At 55.2% G+C, this 16,544-nt stretch overlaps 3 protein-coding genes across 3 annotated transcripts; 2 read left to right on the top strand and 1 right to left on the bottom strand.

Moving 5' to 3' along the window:
- Positions 1–677: 677 nt before the first annotated feature.
- BESB_067110 (uncharacterized protein) lies at positions 678–2,738 on the top strand (the record flags this gene model as incomplete). The annotated part of the gene is made up of 1 exon (XM_029365104.1): positions 678–2,738. One exon carries the CDS (start codon positions 678–680, stop codon positions 2,736–2,738), a length of 2,061 nt encoding a protein of 686 aa, XP_029218687.1.
- Positions 2,739–5,099: 2,361 nt separating this feature from the next.
- Positions 5,100–7,053, top strand: BESB_067100 (CHCH domain-containing protein; the record flags this gene model as incomplete). Its single annotated transcript, XM_029365103.1, has 4 exons — positions 5,100–5,160; positions 5,861–5,992; positions 6,349–6,530; positions 6,964–7,053. 4 exons carry the CDS (start codon positions 5,100–5,102, stop codon positions 7,051–7,053), a joined length of 465 nt encoding a protein of 154 aa, XP_029218686.1.
- Positions 7,054–8,417: 1,364 nt separating this feature from the next.
- Positions 8,418–12,701, bottom strand: BESB_067090 (3' exoribonuclease family, domain 1 domain-containing protein; the record flags this gene model as incomplete). The annotated part of the gene is made up of 7 exons (XM_029365102.1): positions 8,418–8,784; positions 9,098–9,201; positions 10,078–10,173; positions 10,498–10,782; positions 11,117–11,221; positions 11,802–12,116; positions 12,570–12,701. The coding sequence occupies 7 exons, from the start codon at positions 12,699–12,701 to the stop codon at positions 8,418–8,420; spliced, it is 1,404 nt and encodes a 467-aa protein (XP_029218685.1).
- Positions 12,702–16,544: the final 3,843 nt, after the last annotated feature.

Below are 16,544 nucleotides of genomic sequence, written 5' to 3'. Positions count from 1 at the left end.
GCCGCCGAGAGTTTTGAAGGAAAGCATGCGAAGAGTCGTTTGATTCGCGGAACGTGGATTATGGGTGCTGACGAGAAGAGTGTTTTCACCCATATGGGGAGCATGGATAGACTCGCCGGGCTGTGTATGCGTTTCCTTACTGACTATCCCCTGTATCTGCTCGCCTCCCTCGGGAAAAACCGCGATGAATCATTACCCGCCAGCACGTATGATCGCTTCCCACGGAGCGCGGCGAAGAGAGAGTGGTACCCCTGCTGGTCTCGAGCTGCAAAACTGAATTGAAGACTCTTCTCCCCAAGAGAGTGTGTCGAGGCCGTGGGGCTCTTGAACGGGAAGACGCACAAGCGACGCAGCGGGGCGCGCAGACATTCGGCCTCAAGCGCGTTTTGTGGCAGGACGCTGCTCCCCGTGGGGAAGACCGAAGTGTCTTTGGCATCCGCTTCAAGGTCAAGAAGCTCATTCTCGCCCGCGCTGTGAAGCGGCTAAAAGCCGAAAAAGTGCAACGCGTCTCGTGCCACAACTAGTTTTGTCGCGGGGCGGCGGCTGGGAAAACTCGGATTACCCGCAGGACCAAAGAAAGGGAAGAGTCCCGTTGCTTTTGGCTGTCCTCCACCGTCTCTCCGTTCCCCGCTTGTCCTTTTGCCTACCTTCTGTTCTCTGTCCAGCCTGTCACAAAAATGTGGAGGCATAGCTCTTCGTCGGTGAGCATTGAAATTGTCCCTGATGGTCCGCCAGGGACCGGGGCGGCGACGCCAGCTGCATTTCCTCCCGTTCTTCAGATCGACGGTGGTGGCGACTCCTCTTCGTCGGAAGGACTGTCCGCGATCCAGTCGAAACCGAGCTTGAAGGCGCGATTCTCTTCCGGAAGAGCGGCATCTCTTTCGCCGCCTCAGGTCCCTGTGAGTTTTCGCGGAACTATGTCGCGGCAATCTTCAGCATGTGTGCGGCCCAAGTTGTCTGCGGCAGAATCGACTTCCAGCCGCCGCCTCGGGGAAGCCCACACACCGGCGCGTGCAGCACGCAGCGGGACGTTTCAGTCCGGCTCGAATATGGCGGGGGAGGAAGTTGCCCGCGATGTTCCAGGTGATCAGGACACACATCCCATCATAAGGACTGCTTTATCTACAGAGGCGTTTGCCAAACGGCGTCAAGACGCCGCCCCTCACAGAGGGCGTTCAACGGTGTCCTGGGGCCCAGTCGAGGAAGCTCCGGAACGCTCGACGAACTGGAAGTGGCGGGCCCTGTCATCCTCCAGTGGTAGCGACACCCCGCCGGACGCCAAGCATGATAAGCAATTAACATCTGTTGAAATTGATGAAGCGGGGAGGAAATCCTTTGTGGGCTCGCCTTACAGTACCAAGCGCGACACGCCAGCAAGCGCACGTGTAGACTTAGCGCGGCTAGATTATAGCGATGTCCGTGAGCTCCTCCCCCATAATGTTCATTGGGTTCCTCGGGGATCACGGCTGTGGGCACTCCTTTGCTTGGTTTTCGTCTTTCGCGTTATCTGTGCCGTGGCACTATTGATTGCTGGAGCCATTGCGTTCAGCAAAATACGCCAGAGCACTGCCTGCAAGGCGACCTTCTGCTTCAAAGACGAGACTGTTTTTTCCGTCGGAGTCGGGTACGGATGGGCTCAGAATATGCTTAATGCGCTCGAGTGGCAGCTCCTCATTCCAGTGCTTGTTTTGGCTGGAACTATTCTTGTGAACAGCTGCCTTACGTTTGCAGTGGTATGGGAAAGGACGAAAGAAACTGCTATCCGCGAGGAGAGAGCGACAGTGATCTGTGGACTCATTAGTACCTTCTGTCTCGCGGGTCTCGTGGGGCCGTTCTTCCTTGTTCGGAAGGGCTTCTGCGAGTTCGGCGCCTTTGACTGGATGTATCTCCTTGGCGACACAGCCATCGCCGCCACACGCGCTGGCGATGAGGTTTGCAATCAAAACGGGATGGTTCTGTTTACGATAATTATTGCTGTGATTGCGGTGTGCTCCGAGATGTCCCTGTTTTTCCGGGGTTACGCGCGGCTTTTCGAGGCCACCCTTGTTCTGGGGTACCTGAAGTTCGCAGGCGGTGCTGCACTGCTCTTCATGGCTATTCTCATCAGTAGAGATTCCATGCAATACCAAAATGCCACTCGAGATATCAGGAATGCCTTACTTCTGAAAGCCGTCGAGGAGAGGTGGGGTGGCGTTTCTGCCCAATCGCTTCTGTTGGCCAGCGAGCCGGGTGTGGGTGTCCTCAATGAGGCTGAGCTTCCCACTGTGGATGCTCTGCCAACTACCATAGCTTCGCAGTATAGTCTATTCTTTGACACGAGCATGGCTGCTCTCTATATCATGGGCTTTGTGGATATTGGGTGTGGTCTCTACGGGTGCCTGGCCGCGTATAGACGCTCCCCCATGCTTGCGGGCCTCAACGTTCTTGTGAATTTTGTTTTCGTTGTGGTGAACGCTGTCGCGGTTGGCGGAATGTTCTTCGGGTCGAAGTCACTACAGTTCACGTGCAACTACAAAAAGTATCCCGTGCGACAGCTGCCGTACGACCACTACTTCTCACGCCTCGTGTGTCAGTCGCGCGCTGTCTACTTAACCTCTTGGGCCGTGCTGGTCGTCCTTACACTCCTGTTTTTGGTGGACTTCCTTGTGAGCGCTTGGGGATTCATTCAAGCGTACTGTCGTAAGGGGCCGGCGGAAGCGGCGGCACTTCAGAAAAACCCCGAAGGAAAAACCGATTGATGCGCGGATTGTGCAGGCAAGGGCGACAGGGTCGCCGCGTCAGTTCTGTGAAGCCGTGGGAGCGACTGAGCATCTGATATGTTTGTCATGTGTGTGCGTTCAAGCGGGTTATCATAGTCAGCGTTCACAGGAGATAATAGCCGCGTGGTTAAGATTTGTTGTGGGGCGGTCGCAAATCCGTCCGAGCCCGCCGAGGCAACATTCCCGTGTGACCAGTCGGTGTCACAGACCCTTTTCCTCTATACTCCTAAGGTGCTTCCTTCCCCGGCAGCTGGTGGGCTCCTCCTTTTCCACTCACCTGACAAAACTCCTGATCCTTGCCACCACATTGATGATGACTCTAGTTATGTGGACCTGCATTCGAGTTGTATGTAGCCGAAAATAGGGGTGCCAGGGCTCGAGACGTTTTCGAAGCATACTGGCGCTCGCGCGGACAGATATGTCACAGGAAACGTTGCCCTTGAGCCGCATGTGAATGCCGGACGTCTTTCGAAGCGCTCAATATGAAGCCCGCCTTATACTGAGAGTTCTGGAGCTGTTGAGTAGCTCTCAGTTTCAGACATGTGAGTACAGACTGTGGTATGACTGTTCCACGGCATTATGGAAGACACATGCGCCGGGCGTGGGGCAGACCCCACGCCCGGCCCATGGTTCGACACACGATGATTGAGTCTCGAGGATTTCCCCCCTCTCTAGTTAATGACACGCCTTTGACGAAGCCGTGACACTCGAAGGGATAGCAACAGTCAGCCTGTGACTAAGCGGACGGATGCCCGTGCACAGTGTTAGAGTGCCAACCTTCAAAAACTGACTGCCATGAAAAAGTTACGAAGATTCAGTTGCCAGACGTAGCAGACTCGCCCGCCCGACGGCACAGGCCCGACAGCGTGACCAAAGAAAGGTTTCGGCTTCAAGGTCGGTGCTGCTCGCTTTATCGTCACGTGCACGCAGTGTCCAAACAGACTCCGATATTCGGTTTTGCTTGATAAGCCTGTCGGGAGGCTTCGCAACCTTAATGACTATGCGTCGGAATCATAAAGGCGAGTCACGTAGACGTGACCCTGATATATGCCTTTGAAATATGACGTGCACAAACCGTGCTGCGTGTGTTCGAAAAAGTGCGTCTGTGAGGAAGCCCGTGACTATTGTGGAGTTCATCTAAGACAAGTTTCAGGGTGAGGGGAGGTTGCCACATCGGTGAGCCTAGGCCAGCTCTTGGTACCTTGAAAGTTACAGGCTTTGCAGGAGTAACTGATCGACCTTTCAAGGATCGTACTGACTCATACTCTACGGGGGCACTTGTGACGCATGATCGAGAGAAATGTAGTTCGTCAGCGAGGATACCGCGTCCCCCGAGCGGGCGATGCATTTACGGTACGCGTTTCCTCGGACAACGCCCGTAGAAGCTCAGCTCCTGGGCTGCTTTCCAAGTTCTTGTAGTGCGTGCTAACTCGGAAACCAAATATAGTGTAGTCAAGCTCACCACTACAATAATCTTGGCACGCAATCAGCTTCGTTTCTATACACGGAAAACGGCACAGAGGTTTTAGTGGGCGTGTTGATGACTATGCGCTTGCCTATGTATGGCTAGATGCGATTCACTGAAATGCAAAGTATCGAAGGCATTGCTTCCCTCCTTCGTTCGAACTAGTTTAACTTGGTTGGTTGCACTGTGTGCGTTAACACTGTTAATGGTCGGCCTCACACGGACAAGAAGTAAGATGTATGTTGCACCCTCCGCCGTCAAGTGCTGGGCAGGGCAGAGTCGGCTTTTGCTGAGTGGCTGGCGACCGTGCAGACACAGGGGACTTTTTCGCTTCGGAATCCAACAAATTTCTTAAACTCTTCTCTCCACGAAATGCGCTCCCTACAGTTTTCTTGACTTTCCATCGTAGCGGACGTGTCGCTATCCGCGGCGAAGCCACTCCCGTAAGCGTGTGTGGCTATTGCGGGTTTGTTTCATTACGGCAATCTCTTGTAAGTGACTTCACTTGAGCTTGGGGGCCTGCCGTCCGAGGCGTAGGACCTTCGATCCTGTCGTAAGCATCTGTCTTCGCCTGATCGGGCACGCTTTTGCTAGATTCGCCTTATACAGGGCAAGGGGAGCAGCCGACCCCGCCCGCCAATTTTCGAGCCGTGGGTTGCACCCTTTGAACTCTGCATGCGTCGCAAAGAGTTCCTGTGATCCGTGACTGGGTGGTGAAGAGGATGGCAATCCCGATGTTTCCTAAGTTTCCCCATATTGCCATTTTCAAGCTTTTGATCCTTCTGAACATTTCAATCGCAGGGGCGTTTCCGCTCGTCATTACCATTCGATTGTTTACCTCGTTCTTTCCTTATTGGCTCTCTTCTGCACAAACAATGGCTCGACAGAGGGGTGGCAGTGGCGCCAGAAGGTCCTCGGGCAGCAGCGGCGGCTTCTGTAAGTTTTTTTGTGCTGGAAAAATGACCGTGGAGGTTCTTTTGGTCATGATGAAAAGACTCCCGTGCGTTGTCCATCATTCGCTTTTTCGTGCGTTTCGTCGTCTGGACTTTGGAATGGTTGCGCTCTGTTGCCCCACCATACAAACTGACTCTGTGGGCGGGAAAAAAGACAGGTTCTCTACGGTTCAGCTGCGGAGGTATTCGGTGTGATGACTGATGGTGGTGTAAAAGAAGTTTGAGTCTTGCCTCTAGATGTATGAGCCCGCACTGCTTGGCGACTCGGGACGGGCTTCTGTCGAGGAGTTGTCTCATCACAGTTCCAGGGTCTATTAGTTTTTTTGCTAGGCACGGGCACTCCGGGGGGTGCCGTTTTTCTGCTCTCGACCTCACCACCAAGTCGCCGTGTTTTTCAGAGGGATCCGTGACTTCACATCTAGCAAGAGGCATATCTCGGTTTACAGTTTCGGTCCTCGGTGACAAAGACGCAACCGCAGTGACCGAGATGTCAGGACCTCGACGCTGTGCAGGGGGCACATTCAGCTCTGATGCGCGCTGATGTTTCTGCTGCGGCAGAGTTGCGCTTCCCCACTCGGAGGGTCTACCTGACTTGTTCGAACGAGTTCGTGATGTTTCCGATGTAGCTGTGCTGCTCAGTCACTTGTCTCTCGACCGCGTGTGATCTGCTTTTTTGTTTGCAGTCAGCAAGCCCGCATCCTCGTCGTCTCAGCCTGCCCCCGTCCAGCACGCACCTCCTCCTGCCCCGTCTAGCGGCAGCGGCGGAGGCTTCATGGCCAACATGGCCGCCAACGTTGCCAGCGGCATGGCCTCTGGTATGTTGGTCGTTGCTTCATCGTTCACGCGTCTACATTTTACGTCAGAAAGATGCTTCTGTCAGAGTCTGGTGCACACGAGCGGCGCTCGATCAGATTCCTACGGGGAGATTTGCTGCCGGACACGCATCTGCTTACCTCGTTTGTTTGGTTTGGTTTTACTGTCACGCAATCACCATTTCCCTCGCGGGCAGTTGCTGCGTTGCGTAGGAACATGCGTGGTATGCACACGCTGCTTCGGCGTTTAGTACCAGCGGCTTTGAATGCGTTTGCCACGGGAGCTTTGGTGTGTAGCTGGCGACTGGAGGAAGTTGTTTGCATCCTGCTGCGGTGAACTTACGCGCATTGCTTCGCAGGTGTTGGATTCGGCGTGGCTCAGCGAGCTGTCGACGCGGTGCTCGGCGCCCGCCAGATGGAGGTTGTCCACACCAACGCGCCGGTCGCTCCCGTGCCCGTTGCCCCCTTGGCTGCGGCGCCCGTTGCAGCTCCGTCTCACGCCTTCGGCGGATGCCAGCAGATGCAGGAGGAGCTGAACCAGGTACGGAGCCTTGTGTGTATTCGCTCTGCAAAATTTAGTGCAGTTTGAGCAACAGTTCGATGATCTCCGTGGGAGTTGCGCGCTCGTGGGTTCTCAGCACCGGCACTGAAGCCGCTTGTCAGCGTGTAATCGCTGTGGTGTTAGTTGGATTCATATATACTGAAGACCTGTGTGAGCAGACTCCCCCGGCTCGGCACCTCGGCGCGCAAAGCTGAGCCTTAACCCCGCGCGGCGTGTTTGTCGAGGCGTATTGTTAGCCACAGCTAGCTGCCAGTGCCTCCGCGTTTTTGGCGTTCCCTGCTAGTAGGTAGCTCTCAGCTGGCTACCCACGCGAGCCGTGTTGTCTGAAACAGGGAGTACGCCGCGCATTGCTCCGCTTGCAAGATTCCCTAGTCGGTCACGCATGCCTGCGGGTGGTGTTTGATCTTTTCAGTGCATCCAGCGTCACTCCGATTTGACCCTTTGCCAGCACCACTTCGACGCCCTGAAGCAGTGCCAGCTGGCTAACGGCGGCAGCGCTTAAGCTCAGTCATTGGCGTCTTGAGGCCCCACAGAGCTTTTTTCGCGCCGGTGACCTGCGGCGCGTTCGCCGCTTTTCGTATTTGTATATATAGTATTGGATCAGAGAATGGCTACAACTTCACTATTTTTCGTATACATATGTGGAAGGGCCGTTGGCAGAATGACTGTCTTTGACCAGAAGGGGTCACCTGAGACCGGCTTTCGTCCATGCATCCGCGGCTCCTTTTTACTATAGTAGCAGAACTGCGTGTGCCCATTTGGGCCATCGACCCCCGACGTTTGAATGCAAACATCAATTGCTACGTTTCAGCCCAGCGAGGGGAGTATTCCCCGCGGCAACGAGAACCACTGGTTTCCTCTTCATCATTTGATGCAGAGTGTGGGTGTTCGTTCGTAAGGCAAGAACCTACCCTCCGATGCGACTTTGACCAGACCAGCCACCCAGCGCCTCAGATTTGAATAGACAGACCCTAACCCCTAATCCACATTTCGCGATCGCAACACGGAAGCGTGCGATACCAGCAGGCCGACGAGTTTGCCAACCCTGCATCGTGTAAGGTAGTGTAGTTTCTGCTAGGTGCTGCTATTCCTGCACTCGATTCTAGCTGGCAACTTGCATGAATACGAAACACGGACATTGTATCGCAGTTTCTGCTCCCATCATGGGGCGTGTCACAACACGGCCGACGTAAGCGAAGCAAGGTGGCGGAATAGCACGCTAGCCCATGGGGCGTCTCAAGGCTTCAGGATTGTTGCTGACGGCACAGCGACACGTGCCTTACACGCAAACGTTCCCTAGGCGGAGCGCTATCATACGAAATTACAAGGGGGTTCTTTGCTTGTGCAGAGGGCTGCCTCTCACTGGCCGGCGCCTGGGGGACAGTGACTGAAGTTTAGCGAAAGTCGGGCCTTGAGCGAAACGTTTTTTAGACAAGGGGGTGGGCAGTGCCAAGAGAGAGCGGCTGTCTTCGTCAGCACGCCTACTGGGGAAAGGCGAACTACACCAGTATCCTCACAACATACCAGAATCTAAAGAAACAAGAAGCAAACCTAGGCGCACAACCACTCGGTACTACGCCCTGATGCTGGGCTGCGGTGACTTGCACAGCTTCTTGACTTTCTTAGCAGCGAAAGACGAGGTCACCGCACTGGCGAGGTCGAGGTCGTCTTCATCCTCTATGGCTGCCCCAAACCGTGCGGAAGAACCGAGGTTGTCTCTAGTCTCAGCTGCGGACGCGTTATTGCCTCCATCATGGTCTTTTGCAGTTGTAGGGCCCGTTCGCACCGCCACGCCCGCGGCCAGCCGATGGGAGGAGGGGCTCACACAATGCGTGAGACCCTCCTGAGACAGACTGGGCCATTCCGTCAGTTGCAGAGTCCTCGGCTTTCATCAGTCCACTTTGAGTGCTTGACTCCTCCCGAAGACCCTCCTTCGCCAGCCGCTCGCGCCTTTGCTGCCGGCAGTGCTCCGAGAGCTGAGTCGGGGGACGACGACGACGCAACAGAGTCGGACGAGCCGGAGCGATCGACCGAATCACCCGTAGGGACGGGGCACGAGGGAGCGAATGAGACTGAGGCAGAGGCGGCTCTAACGCCCGCTCGTACAGGAGACGCCGCCGCCGAGCGCGGCGCAGGGACTGCCGGAAGGTGACTAAGATCCGGCAGCGAAGTAGAGGGGAGAGGCAGTGTATGCTTCTCTGGCAGCGCGAGCACGACACAGGGCTCCTCGTACCTGTGAGATACAAAGAATGCACGCACTCACGGCGCTGTAACAAAAGACAGAACAGAGGAAGGACCCGCCCTCACGGCGGCGGCTGTGTACCGTGCGGCCATAGCGCTCGCGTGCGCGGAAGCGAGGCGGCTTTAGGATTCTTCGACTCCCCCGAGATGCCAATCCAAACAAATGAGGAGTTACCTTACGATGCTTACCGCCCAGCTGAGCCTCATAGGCGCCACTCACAAACCCATTCGCTCAGCTGGAGGGAAGAAACGGTGAGGTCACAATGAGCTATGCTGTGTGATACAATCCGAAGCAGAGTGCTTACCGGCTTTGCGCGTTCGAGCGCAGCAGCCGCTGCTGGCGCTCGCAGTCTTCTTTGATCGCAGCCTGCACAACGGACAAGAGCTCCTTTGCCTTTTCCGCCGCGATCTGTGAGGACATGCATGAAAAAACCGACATCTAGCCCTCTTGCCCACCACGGACGCGGATAACAAAGACATTGTAGTTCCTAGAATACTGAAGATGACTCCGGTTATGAGATACAGACAACCAAGTTCTTTATGATTGCACTACACCACCACCCCTGTGGACTGCTTAAGACAGCTTCTGAAGCATCTTGTGCATTTGCTAGTGTTCAACATCTAGTTAGAGAGGTAGCGGCAGGATGGGAATTTAGGATGTTGCATGCAACAACCGGCGGTTGATGTCGAATCGCGCGACACACGCCATGAGGACTGCGGCGAGACAGTGCGACTGGAGTCGCAACAGAGACTCGTGCAGCAAAAACAGTCAGCCCAGAATCCCGACGGAAGACAAGAAGCTGCTACACAAGGCCACGACATACCCTGAGAAGCAACGAGTTCAAGAAACAATATCGCCTTTGAGGCTGTCACAAGGCTTGGCGCGCCGCACACAAAACTCTATTCGGCGTGACACGAGTCAACGAGGAGACTCCCAGTTCAGCACTCCGATGGGCAGACGCATATGAGCAGCCTACGCGGAGTGAGCCATCGGCCAGCGCCGAAGCCGCCGACGCAACATCAATTTGGCAGACACACTCTGAGGTGGAAACACACACCGACACACGAGGGCATCGCTAAGCAACGCGCGAAGATCTCGCATTCTACTGCCCTGACTCCGATAAGCGAGCCGCTGGACTGCAGCCAGGCTGCTGCTGCTGGAGGGATGGAGGCACAGAGGGCCGATCTCCCACGCACACTTCGCCCCAACACACACGCCCATGTACGCGACAAAAAGGAGGCACCACGAAGATAGGTTACAAGGAACCGACATGAGGAGACTTACTTTGGTGAGCTGCACGAGGTGGCTGAAGCGCAGAACGGGACCGCCCACCTTGAACATGCCACAGAGCTCTCCCTGCTTGCCCACCGCGATCGAGACCTGCGGAAAACCAAACTCAACGCGAGGCTACTCGTCAGCGCTCAGCCCGACCCTCCAACGCTTAGCACACAGAGCTACACATGTGAAAGTCTATGTATATTAAGAATGCAGGCGCCCACTGTTTGACTCGAAGGCTTGCGCTACACGAGCGTCCGTCCTGGGCATCGACGCCACAAGCGCCTCGCGGGGCCGGCAAGGCGGACACGCCTTGGAATCCCGGGGACTACCACTGGGAAGTGCCTGAGTTCGCACATGCAGTCTGCAGCGCAAGGACGCCGCTATTGCGTACCGCGACGCAGCTCCGTGACTCTGGCGGCTCCTCACCTTCCCGGGAAGCGTCGCCTCCTCGATCGCCGAAGGGTCGACGACGAATTTGAGCTCGTCCTCTGCGTCCCCGGCCTTTCCTGCCTTCTGTGAGGCACACGACGCCGCACTGTCGTCGTCGTCTTCTTCTTTCACCTGGCCGCCGCTGCTGCGGTTGAGGAGGGAGCTCACTGGAGGCAGGAAGGCGAACGAAACCAAGAGCGGAAGGTGGTGAATGCAAAGAGGCAGCGGCTCGCGATCTGCCGCACTGTGGAGGACTGCCTGGTCGCCCTCAAACGTGACAGCCTGAAGTCGCACAACACAGACAGCGTATCATTCGCCAATGCAGCCGCCAGCCAATGCCCACGAAAACTACCGTCTCGGCTCCCGACCTGTCCCTCGTCTCGGGGGGGGGGGGGGGCGGGGGGAAGCGGGTTAGGATGCACCACGTACTTCGCAGGCGCGCGACAATCGGCCTTGGAGACAAAGCAGAGGACTGGGAAGGAGGAGCGCCTGCTGCCTAAAGGAACGAACAGCTTGCAGCTGAGTCGCAAGAAAGTGCTTCGCTCGAGGGAACATCCGCAACACATAGCATAATACAGGAAAGTGGCTGAAGTGAGAGAGGGCACAGCCCGCTCACCTCCTTTTTGAAGTGCATGAGCCCGCAGAGGGCGGCCAACAGACAGGCGTCTCGCAGATTCCCGTCGTCTTCCACCACCGTGACTGCCACCCTCACGTGCCAAGCCTGCGAAAACGTAGAAAATACAGTGCAAGCCCCCGGAGTATCCAGAGGAGATCAAGACGGAAGGGTTCCTCGCGAGCACGCGAGACGGGTCAGTCGCTTTCGCTGACTCTTCCAAGCGCCCGCCTCGCTGCGACCCAATGCCTCGGTCGCGTGCGTATCCATCCATGCATGCACACCTCCGCGTATACACCTCCCGCGTGTACGTTGCTGCGCAGACCCAAGCCAGCGTTTCCGTGTTTGCCTAGAAAGAAATCTGAAATGCGCAAGCGCAGCGCCGGACCTTGGCCCACCCTCCGCGACTGGCCTACTTTCCATACATATAACTTTATGTAGTAAATTGAATCATGGTCATACACCCCCGCGTCCTTCACTCTTGGGCGCGGAATAATCCGTCCTCTCCCCGACGCAACTCGCCTCAGAAAGCGCTCGCCTCACAGGCCGCACCGTTGCGCTCCTGCGAGGGCTGTAAGAGCAGCGCCGCGAATCCCCACCCCGAAGATACCCGATGGGGAATGCTCTCGATGAGGTAGCACAATGAAATCCAGCACTTTCAGGTGTCTCGAGCGCAGCCGACGCTTACCCAGCGGCCACTTTGGATGCAGAGGGCCTCTGTGTCGATGACGCCGCTGTCTTTGAGCAGCCGGCGCAGCATGCGCTCCAGCTCCTTCTCGAGCTCGGAACTCCTCAGGTTGCGCCGCGCGCTGCCTTCAGCAGCAGCCAGCGTGACGGCAAGCCCCGTCTGACTCGCGAGCTCCGCACAGGTCGGGGGGATCGAGGGAGAGAGATTCACACGAAAAGAGAGCTCGCCATCAGATGCGCGGTCTGTGGGCAGCAGCGCAAACGGGCTGGCGACGACCTGCGCCAAACAGCGCGTGCGTCCTAGAGAAACCTCAGCCTGCAGGCAAACAGAGACTCAGCCGCGCAAACTATGTCAGTGAGGGCTGCACCCCGGAAGCACTGTGAGGCAAATCAGTCCTCTCCGATGCAAACCGAGCAGGACGCAGCACCAACAAAGCGGGGACGGCCGATTCCAATTGAAATGCGAGGGAACCGTTGTCACAAGAGCAAACGGTGAAACCTGACGACCACACATTCAAACGTATCTGAGATACATGACGCAGATCTTGCGGTAACGGAAAGACCTGACAGAGTCGACCGTACCGCTCGCCACGGTTTGCTGTGTAGAACAAATACACATATATACACAAACGCCGCAGCGACGTCACAGATCAAGAGGCATGCACGTCGATGAAAATGCGGTCAAAGCAGCACCACAGTACGGAAACAAGAACGATACACTTAGGACGCCCGCGTATATACTCGCGTTCACCAGCCAACAGAGACCTACGTGGCCATTGCTTCGCCGAAAAGAGATGCGCAAGCGCCGGAAGTGTTCAGGGCCCCGCCCGTCCGCTCGGAGGTTTTGCCTCTGCAGCGCCTCCACCAGCGCCTCTGCATTTACGCGGCACAACGGCAGCATCTTGGGTCCTCCTCGCAAAGAGGCACAAGTGAGGTAGGCACAAACTCTTCTACGTGCTTGCCCTGGCGAAACTTGGAGAATCAGGAACACGGACGGGTCGGGCGGACGACAGCCACGAAATGCACAAGAAAGTCTGCCGTCTGCGTGCATGCGCTCGCCAAAAAGAACACCCTTGACGCCTTACCACCATCACTGAAACATATCGACGGGCTGGCCGCACACTCCAAGGGAGACCAGAAAAGAAAAACTGAACGAAGCATAGACAACGTAACAGCTTAACGAGAGGAACCAACACGCGATACGTCCTTCCTTGCGGGGTACATGGCGGAAAACGGGAAATTCAAGGAAACGCCGTCTCTTCTGTGGCTAGAAGCTCTTTACATGTGCATGCGCTGAAGAGGAACCCGACCTTGCGAATCCCGCAAAAACTGCTGCGTTTCCAGAGCAAGGCCGAAACTGGATGCTTGAATCAAATGTCAGCTGCCAGATGAAGAACGATGAACAAGGAAAGCGACTTTTTCACCCACTGATAACGGACTGGATTGCGGCCCAAACATGTGGCGCGGACTGGGCCTCACAGGACGAATAGTCACCTCGTGGAGGGACACAAAAGCCGTTAGAACAGCCGAAAAAGCACATTTCAACGAAAGCACAGGCTTTTGGTTGTCTAATATGGGAAACGAATTCCACGCCTTCCAGTCCCTCCCTTCCAATTCTGATTGGTTGTAAATTTAGAAAAGAGAAAACCGGGCTGCATGCATGTGCATGCCGGACGCGCATCTGAAAAAAGCTCATGTCACGACGTATGGACGAGACCGTGGCAAAGACTGCCTTACTGCCACCAGTGCATCCATGATAGACGTGGCACTAAAGTTCCCGTTGCGCCAATACGTGTCAAGTGTGCCTACGTTGACGCAGATAGTCTCCATCTGGTACATGTGAGATCTGACAGATGGCTGAAGGAACGAAGGACAGGGATATTCGTGCGGCACAGGGACTGGGTCAGGTGAAGCCGGGTATGGCCTGTGGATGTGAAAACAAAAACACTGCAAATGCTTCCTGTTGCACGACCTAGGTGCGCGAGTTATTTTCTCGACTTGGACCTTGATACTGTCGTCAAACCTGCTTGGAGGCAGCACGGGCATGGTGCATGTAGGTGTTGATTGAAGCGCTAATTTCCAGTGCTACGGACAGCCATGTACGCGATAACAACAACAAAGTATCCTTACCAGGGGGTCTGGCTCTGCCTCCAGAGTGCGGCTTTCGATGACGTGCTTCGGGCAAGACTACTGTAGACACGCTCCTGACACCCGCGAGCACTAATATCACGTGAGCTGGGTATTGGGACTAAGACCGGTTGGGCTTTTGGAACACGCGAGGGGTACCAACTTCGACTACGTTGCCGGGCGGTTTCTCGATGTAAAGCACAGCAACCAGCTGCCCCCCTTTTTTCTGTTAACTCGTCAGCCTCTACGTGCTCAACAGTGCAGGCGATGGCAGAACAAATGCTCAGGCGTCTGGTCGCCTTGAGGGCCACATCCTATGTCAAGCCATGACCAGCACGGAAATGGCGGCACATCCGTTTGGTAGCTTCTGTAGTAAAAATACCGACGCTACTTCCCTGAGCGGCCTCAATCATGAGGCAGCGTCCCAAAAAGTATTGCTTTGCACCGATGGTGCACAGCTGCTTACAGAGGGAAGCCCCTTCACACATGAGAAGAAACGCGCACTAGAAACTGATTGTATGGGGCGATGATTGAGTTTTGACGGAAACCACTTTGCTTGACTACAGACTTTTCCAAAATCCAAACTTTCTCGGTGAGTTACGAGGACGTGGTTCGGCAAACGTTCTGATCCCGTTTTCTGTCCGTAATTAGTTCCCGTCTCTTAAGGGTAGATGAAATTGCGGAGTGAATTTGATATATGGGGGAACAATCACGATCACGGTGTACCGCGGATCTAAGCATTTTGAGAACCTCAGCGTGGTCTGTGGCAAAGGCTGACCGACGGAGAAGATTTGACGACAGTGAGCAACGGAGGCTCAGTAGGACCATCACTCGTTATCGGCACACAGTCTCTACAACCTGAACTCTCCTCATTCCCGATAGCGAAGATGCTCTACAGGACCGGTAACTCGACGTAGCTACGGAAAAACACATTCTGGGCTTCGCTAGCGCACGGTCGGCGGACTGTTTCGAACAGTTCATGACAACGAGGACAGAACAGAGGGCTAAGGAACAGCTCAGCACAGCCAACCCGGACGACCAGCAGGTGAGGTGAACACATGTGAAAGTAAACATAAAAGATGTGCAGATATTTCGATTGTGAAGAGGCAGAGCTAGCTCTACTCATCTGGGCTGCGTGCAAGATAATTGATGACTACACAATTGAGCCACTACTGCTCACGTGCTATAACTGCATATCTGAACTGAGCCACACACCTGATGCTGGAACGATGGAGCCTTGTTGAGAGGTAACTAGGCTCATGGCCGCTACGAATCTGAGGGTTCTTCTTTCCATTCGATTAGAATAGAGAGCGGGGCGCCCCTACCACCGCTCTTTCGGCTCAGTCCAGCTTCCGTCATCATTTCAGACAGCACAAGCCTGCAAGAGTTGTACCGAGCAGCGTGTGATCCGCGTTCTTTCACCAGTACTTTCTGGAATGACGTATGAGACAACGCTGTTTCAGTCGGGAGCTCTATGCGGACATTGCCTCCTTCACTGCGGCGGTGTCTGAACCTGCCAAAATCGGCGAAGGCAATTTGACCACGGCTAAGATATGACTGAGGCCAGGTGACGAGCGAAGACAGGCTCAGACTGAAGCGAGACGGCATGGCTGACAAGGCAGAAGAGTTAGAACTTGAAACTATCCGGGAGCTTCCGCTCTGTGACGGGACGCGGGCATTGGTAAACAGCGGTTTTGCGGCTGCCGCGGAGGCAACATGCTGCAGTGAATCAGAACTATCACCCTTCTCTGCAGAACACTTCAATAGAAATCATACTCAAGTTCCCTTGAGACCGTCTTATAAACTGCTGTTGAGGAATGAATCTTTCAGCTCTAGTCACCTTCCCCATGGGGCCGCCAAACGCTCCCCTTGCATGCTCGCATATTCGACGCGAATGCTGCTGAGAAGCCCGAAGTGACTGTTCTACACGATCGAAAAGGAGAACTAGCGGGAACGTCCCTTCTTTTGTCTTCTGACCGTTTCAGTTTTAGCTTGGTGCTTCTTCTTTTGCGAGTCATTCTTCCGTTTGCCTGACTTACCTTTGTAAAGTCACCCCGGGGGGTCAAGACAGCGCTGCAACACTCGTCTGGCAAGTAGCTACATCCTGCGACTCACCTTGCGTACGGCTGATTTCAAGGCCGTCGTTCAAAGGTTTTTTCGTCTTTCAGCCTACTTTACCTGTTGGATCTTCTCCTTATGATCGTGGCAAGAACGGCTCATGAACTCTGCTGCCCAGACTTCTTTGTTCCTCCTGGGACTCGGCAAGACAGACAGCCTCGCGTAGCCGACTAGCTTAACGCGAACACCTTTTCGTGCCAGCAGCGGTTAGAGAGTGGTTTTTTCGGACTTTTTAGAATCCAGGGTTGCCAATCGCACAGGCGTGCGCTGCATTTACATATTTTTGTTTTGTCCGTAGCGGCATTCCATTTATCGTCTTCCCGTGGTCCTGTCGTCCGCATTCTGTTCGCTCTGCGGCGCCGCCTTCGTCAAGCAACTTTTCTCGTTTCGACACTCCATCGTCATTCTCACAGCCAACCGAGATGCCCTTCAGCGTCTAGTTGCTGCCGAGGAAATAAGCCCCTCTGGGATTTTCACATCTGTGTCAGGCTGCGGCATT

This window comes from Besnoitia besnoiti, chromosome VI, assembly GCF_002563875.1.
Source record: "Besnoitia besnoiti strain Bb-Ger1 chromosome VI, whole genome shotgun sequence".
Taxonomy (NCBI): domain Eukaryota; phylum Apicomplexa; class Conoidasida; order Eucoccidiorida; family Sarcocystidae; genus Besnoitia; species Besnoitia besnoiti.
This window is presented reverse-complemented; position numbering and strand designations above follow the sequence as displayed.